The 6,000-nt window shown below is 52.1% G+C and overlaps 1 protein-coding gene across 1 annotated transcript in view; it reads right to left on the bottom strand.

Moving 5' to 3' along the window:
• The window catches only part of SLC35A1 (solute carrier family 35 member A1), a 48,596-nt gene extending 43,505 nt beyond the window's left edge, over positions 1–5,091 (bottom strand). The window contains exon 1 of the mRNA XM_075338414.1: positions 5,016–5,091. Coding sequence (XP_075194529.1) covers positions 5,016–5,028 — 13 coding nt within the window. The 5' untranslated portion in view covers positions 5,029–5,091. The remainder of the gene's footprint in view (positions 1–5,015) is intronic.
• Between the last annotated feature and the right edge of the window lie 909 nt (positions 5,092–6,000).

A 6,000-nucleotide genomic window follows, 5' to 3' on the forward strand; every position in this document is an offset into this window, starting at 1 on the left:
GAAAAATCGCATATCCATGGGAGAGAGTAACAGGGTGCAGGACAGGGCGACAGTCATTTCACTGCCAATCACGCCTCCTCCAGCTAGCTACATAGACCCTGGTATGCACTTTTTCTAAATAAAAGTAGACTTTTCACACAGAGTGGTGAGTGACGAATTTTCTATTTTTTATATTTGATATGTGCCCTACTCAGATACAGAGCACCACTATTGCTATTAGTTCCTAAGCTCTGGCTGATTTTCTGTCTGTTAGAGAAAATCTAGATTACTTACCGGTAATGTTTTTTTCCAGAACCCACAACAGCGCCACCAAAGCAGTGGCACTGTGGTGGTAAAGGGAAAAAAAAAATCTAGATTACTTACCAGTAATATTTATTTTCCAGAACCTGCGACAGCACCAACAAAGCAGTTGCACTGTGGTGGTGGTGAAGGGAAAAATCTAGATTACTTACCGGTAATGTTTTTTTTCCAGTACCTATGACAGCACTACCGCTTTGGTGGTGCTGTCGTGGAGAAGGGAAAAATAGAAAGCAGTGCTGAACACTTTTTTTATTGTATAGACCCAAGATAAAATTCTCATTGCAGAATGACAGCAGATAGAAAAAGCAAGTCAACAGCAAACTTGCTTCTTTAAATGCTGTCTAACTAGTGCAATTTAATAACAGGAGAATACCCCTTTAAGGATCCCTATGTGCAAAACTTCTAGCCTAATTGCAAACCTCACAGAAAGCTCTGACCTTCATTCTCATCAGACGTGTACGGAGAAGCTCCTGGACCCCACAAAGTATGAGACATTATATTGTGTCTTTGGTCCACCTGAAGCACCAGGATTTGTCTGCGACTGATATCTCTGCACCCCTGAATTATGATCAGCCCCAACTAATACTCTAATGTTTCTATGGCTGCAGTTAGATCTTATAAGAAACATGTTCAAAGATGTGGAGCTTGTCAGCAGGGAGGGGACAGCCATCTCTTCAGTAATGACAGGGGAGGGATCTTCAGATTCAGACTTTCCTATGATCTCATAAGGAAGTCAGCTCATGTGCACTACATCATATGCTTCTCCATTAGGAAAAGCAAATAGACACAATGTCCTGGTGCCAAGCAGTGTAGTCCTGTCCCTGCTCTATACCCACATAATACCCTGATACTGTGTGGTGCAGTGCTGTCCCTGCTCTATACCCACATAATACCCTGATACTGTGTGGTGCAGTGCTGTCCCTGCTCTATACCCACATAATGCCCTGATACTGTGTGGTGCATGCTGTCCCAGCTCTATACCCACATAATACCCTGGTGCTGTGCGGTGCAGTGATGTCCCTGCTCTATACCCACATAATGCCCTGATACTGTGTGGTGCAGTGATGTCCCAGCTCTATACCCACATAATGCTCTGGTGCTGTGCGGTGCAGTGCTGTCCCTGCTCTATACCCACATAATGCCCTGGTGCTGTGCGGTGCAGTGCTGTCCCTGCTCTATACCCACATAATGCCCTGATACTGTGTGGTGCAGTGATGTCCCAGCTCTATACCCACATAATGCTCTGGTGCTGTGCGGTGCAGTGCTGTCCCTGCTCTATACCCACATAATGCCCTGGTGCTGTGCGGTGCAGTGCTGTCCCTGCTCTATACCCACATAATGCCCTGATACTGTGCGGTGCAGTGCTGTCCCTGCTCTATATCCACATAATGCTCTGGTGCTGTGTGGTGCAGTGCTGTCCCTTCTCTATACCCACATAATGCCCTGGTGCTGTGCGGTGCAGTGCTGTCCCTGCTCTATACCCACATAATGCCCTGGTGCTGTGCGGTGCAGTGCTGTCCCAGCTCTATACCCACATAATACCCTGGTGCTGTGCGGTGCAGTGATGTCCCTGCTCTATACCCACATAATGCCCTGATACTGTGTGGTGCAGTGATGTCCCAGCTCTATACCCACATAATGCTCTAGTGCTGTGCGGTGCAGTGCTGTCCCTGCTCTATACCCACATAATGCCCTGGTGCTGTGCGGTGCAGTGCTGTCCCTGCTCTATACCCACATAATGCCCTGATGCTGTGCGGTGCAGTGCTGTCCCTGCTCTATATCCACATAATGCTCTGGTGCTGTGTGGTGCAGTGCTGTCCCTGCTCTATACCCACATAATGCCCTGGTGCTGTGCGGTGCAGTGCTGTCCCAGCTCTATACCCACATAATACCCTGGTGCTGTGCGGTGGTGCAGTGATGTCCCTGCTCTATACCCACATAATGCCCTGGTGCTGTGCGGTGCAGTGATGTCCCTGCTCTATACCCACATAATGCCCTGGTGCTGTGCGGTGCAGTGCTGTCCCTGCTCTATACCCACATACTGCCCTGGTACTGTGTGGTGCAGTGATGTCCCAGCTCTATACCCACATAATGCTCTGGTGCTGTGCGGTGCAGTGCTGTCCCTGCTCTATACCCACATAATGCCCTGGTGCTGTGCGGTGCAGTGCTGTCCCTGCTCTATACCCACATAATGCCCTGATACTGTGCGGTGCAGTGCTGTCCCTGCTCTATATCCACATAATGCTCTGGTGCTGTGTGGTGCAGTGATGTCCCTGCTCTATACCCACATAATGCCCTGGTGCTGTGCGGTGCAGTGCTGTCCCTGCTCTATATCCACATAATGCTCTGGTGCTGTGTGGTGCAGTGATGTCCCTGCTCTATACCCACATACTGCCCTGGTGCTGTGCGGTGCAGTGCTGTCCCTGCTCTATACCCACATACTGCCCTGGTGCAGTGCTGTCCCTGCTCTATACACACATAATGCTCTGGTGCTGTGCGGTGCAGTGCTGTCCCTGCTCTATACCCACATAATGCTCTGGTGCTGTGCGGTGCAGTGATGTCCCAGCTCTATACCCACATAATACCCTGAAACTGTGTGGTGCAGTGATGTCCCTGCTCTATACCCACATAATGCCCTGGTGCTGTGCGGTGCAGTGCTATGCGGTGCAGTGCTGTCCCTGCTCTATACCCACATAATGCCCTGGTGCTGTGCGGTGCAGTGCTGTCCCTGCTCTATACCCACATAATGCCCTGGTGCTGTGCGGTGCAGTGCTGTCCCTGCTCTATACCCACATAATGCCCTGGTGCTGTGCGGTGCAGTGATGTCCCTGCTCTATACCCACATACTGCCCTGTTGCTGTGCGGTGCAGTGCTGTCCCTGCTCTAAACCCACATACTGCCCTGGTGCTGTGCTGTGCAGTGCTGCCCCTGCTCTATACCCACATAATGCTCTGGTGCTGTGCGGTGCATGCTGTCCCTGCTCTATACCCACATAATGCTCTGGTGCTGTGCGGTGCAGTGCTGTCCCTGCTCTATACCCACATAATGCTCTGGTGCTGTGCGGTGCAGTGCTGTCCCTGCTCTATACCCACATAATGCTCTGGTGCTGTGCGGTGCAGTGCTGTCCCAGCTCTATACCCACATAATACCCTGATACTGTGTGGTGCAGTGATGTCCCAGCTCTATACCCACATAATGCTCTGGTGCTGTGCGGTGCAGTGCTGTCCCTGCTCTATACCCACATAATGCTCTGGTGCTGTGCGGTGCAGTGCTGTCCCTGCTCTATACCCACATACTGCCCTGGTGCTGTGTGGTGCAGTGCTGTCCCTTCTCTATACCCACATAATGCCCTGGTGCTGTGCGGTGCAGTGCTGTCCCTGCTCTATACACACATAATGCTCTGGTGCTGTGCGGTGCAGTGCTGTCCCTGCTCTATACCCACATACTGCCCTGGTGCTGTGCGGTGCAGTGCTGTCCCTGCTCTATACCCACATAATGCTCTGGTGCTGTGTGGTGCAGTGCTGTCCCTTCTCTATACCCACAGACTGCCCTGGTGCTGTGCGGTGCAGTGCTGTCCCTGCTCTATACCCACATAATACTCTGGTGCTGTGCGGTGCAGTGCTGTCCCTTCTCTATACCCACATAATGCCCTGATACTGTGCGGTGCAGTGCTGTCCCTGCTCTATACCCACATAATGCTCTGGTGCTGTGTGGTGCAGTGCTGTCCCTTCTCTATACCCACATACTGCCCTGGTGCTGTGCGGTGCAGTGCTGTCCCTGCTCTATACCCACATAATACTCTGGTGCTGTGCGGTGCAGTGCTGTCCCTGCTCTATACCCACATAATGCCCTGGTGCTGTGCGGTGCAGTGCTGTCCCTGCTCTATACCCACATACTGCCCTGGTGCTGTGTGGTGCAGTGATGTCCCTGCTCTATACCCACATAATGCCCTGGTGCTGTGCGGTGCAGTGCTGTCCCTGCTCTATACCCACATACTGCCCTGGTGCTGTGTGGTGCAGTGATGTCCCTGCTCTATACCCACATAATGCCCTGGTGCTGTGCGGTGCAGTGCTGTCCCTGCTCTATACCCACATACTGCCCTGGTGCTGTGTGGTGCAGTGCTGTCCCTGCTCTATATCCACATAATGCCCTGGTGCTGTGCGGTGCAGTGCTGTCCCTTCTCTATACCCACATACTGCCCTGGTGCTGTGCGGTGCAGTGCTGTCCCTGCTCTATACCCACATAATACTCTGGTGCTGTGCGGTGCAGTGCTGTCCCTGCTCTATACCCACATAATGCCCTGGTGCTGTGCGGTGCAGTGCTGTCCCTGCTCTATACCCACATACTGCCCTGGTGCTGTGTGGTGCAGTGCTGTCCCTTCTCTATACCCACATAATGCCCTGGTGCTGTGCGGTGCAGTGCTGTCCCTGCTCTATACCCACATAATACTCTGGTGCTGTGCGGTGCAGTGCTGTCCCTGCTCTATACCCACATAATGCCCTGGTGCTGTGCGGTGCAGTGCTGTCCCTGCTCTATACCCACATACTGCCCTGGTGCTGTGTGGTGCAGTGCTGTCCCTTCTCTATACCCACATAATGCCCTGGTGCTGTGCGGTGCAGTGCTGTCCCTGCTCTATACCCACATAATGCCCTGGTGCTGTGCAGTGATGTCCCTGCCGTATGCCGACATATTGCCCAGGTACAGTCAGCGCTTACCCCGGGCAGCCATGGTCACTGCTTGTCAGCTGTCACTCGCCGCACACTGTGCTCTGCGTTACAGGAGGGCGGAAATGACGTCAGTGGCCTGCGCCCGTCCCTTCAGCTTTCGCTGTACTTTTCCGGGTTGTGGAAACCATGGCAACCTTTAACGTAACATTGCTGCGTGACCGTTCACCTATAAATTAGTGACTGAGGAGGCGAGCAGGACCGGTCCAGTGCTCACTCAGTACTAGGCTGTGCTCAGGGATAACATACACACACGAGCGGCTCCGGTCCAGTGAGTGCTGCTCAGTCCTAGGCTGTGCTCAGAGATACCATACACACGTCTGTACACACACGAGCAGCTCCGGTCCAGTGCGCAGTATGGGGTATTTTAGACAGAAGGCCGATGCCTGTCCGGGTCAGTGGGCCAAGTCACATACAAAGCCCATACTATACAGTGGACCGGTCTCCCGGGTGTCCAGAGGGACCGGCAGCCAGGCTTACTACAGAAGGCAGCCGCACTGTGGGCACTGCAGTGAGACCCCTAGGGTTCGTACTTTCCATGCAGTATATCCATTTACAATCCCAGTCTCTTCCCCTCCTATATATGCCATGACTTCGGGGAAACCAAAGGTGAAGAAGTTTCTTATTGTCACCTCCATGGATTTCTCTGCTATTTCTGGAGATAACGGTGTCTCGAGCATTTACAGTATCACTTTCCAGCTGTCAGGGGTCTCCTAATGGGAGTATAAGCATTGGGAGCCAGTTGCTCCCTGATTGATCTGTGTCTCCTCCTGGAGTAATAAGCGGATTATAATGTGGAATACAGCTTAAGCTGTTCCCAACATTGGATGTATTGGATACATCATGTTTAGTGATGGCAGACCCGGACTGTAAAAATGTCCAGATCCACACGGTTTCAAAAGTACCTGAGCGCCGGGTCTGGAATTCTCAGGGAACTAAAAAATAAGGGAAATAAAAAAATCATAAAGGGAAAACA

Source organism: Anomaloglossus baeobatrachus, chromosome 3 (genome assembly GCF_048569485.1).
Source record: "Anomaloglossus baeobatrachus isolate aAnoBae1 chromosome 3, aAnoBae1.hap1, whole genome shotgun sequence".
NCBI lineage: Eukaryota > Metazoa > Chordata > Amphibia > Anura > Aromobatidae > Anomaloglossus > Anomaloglossus baeobatrachus.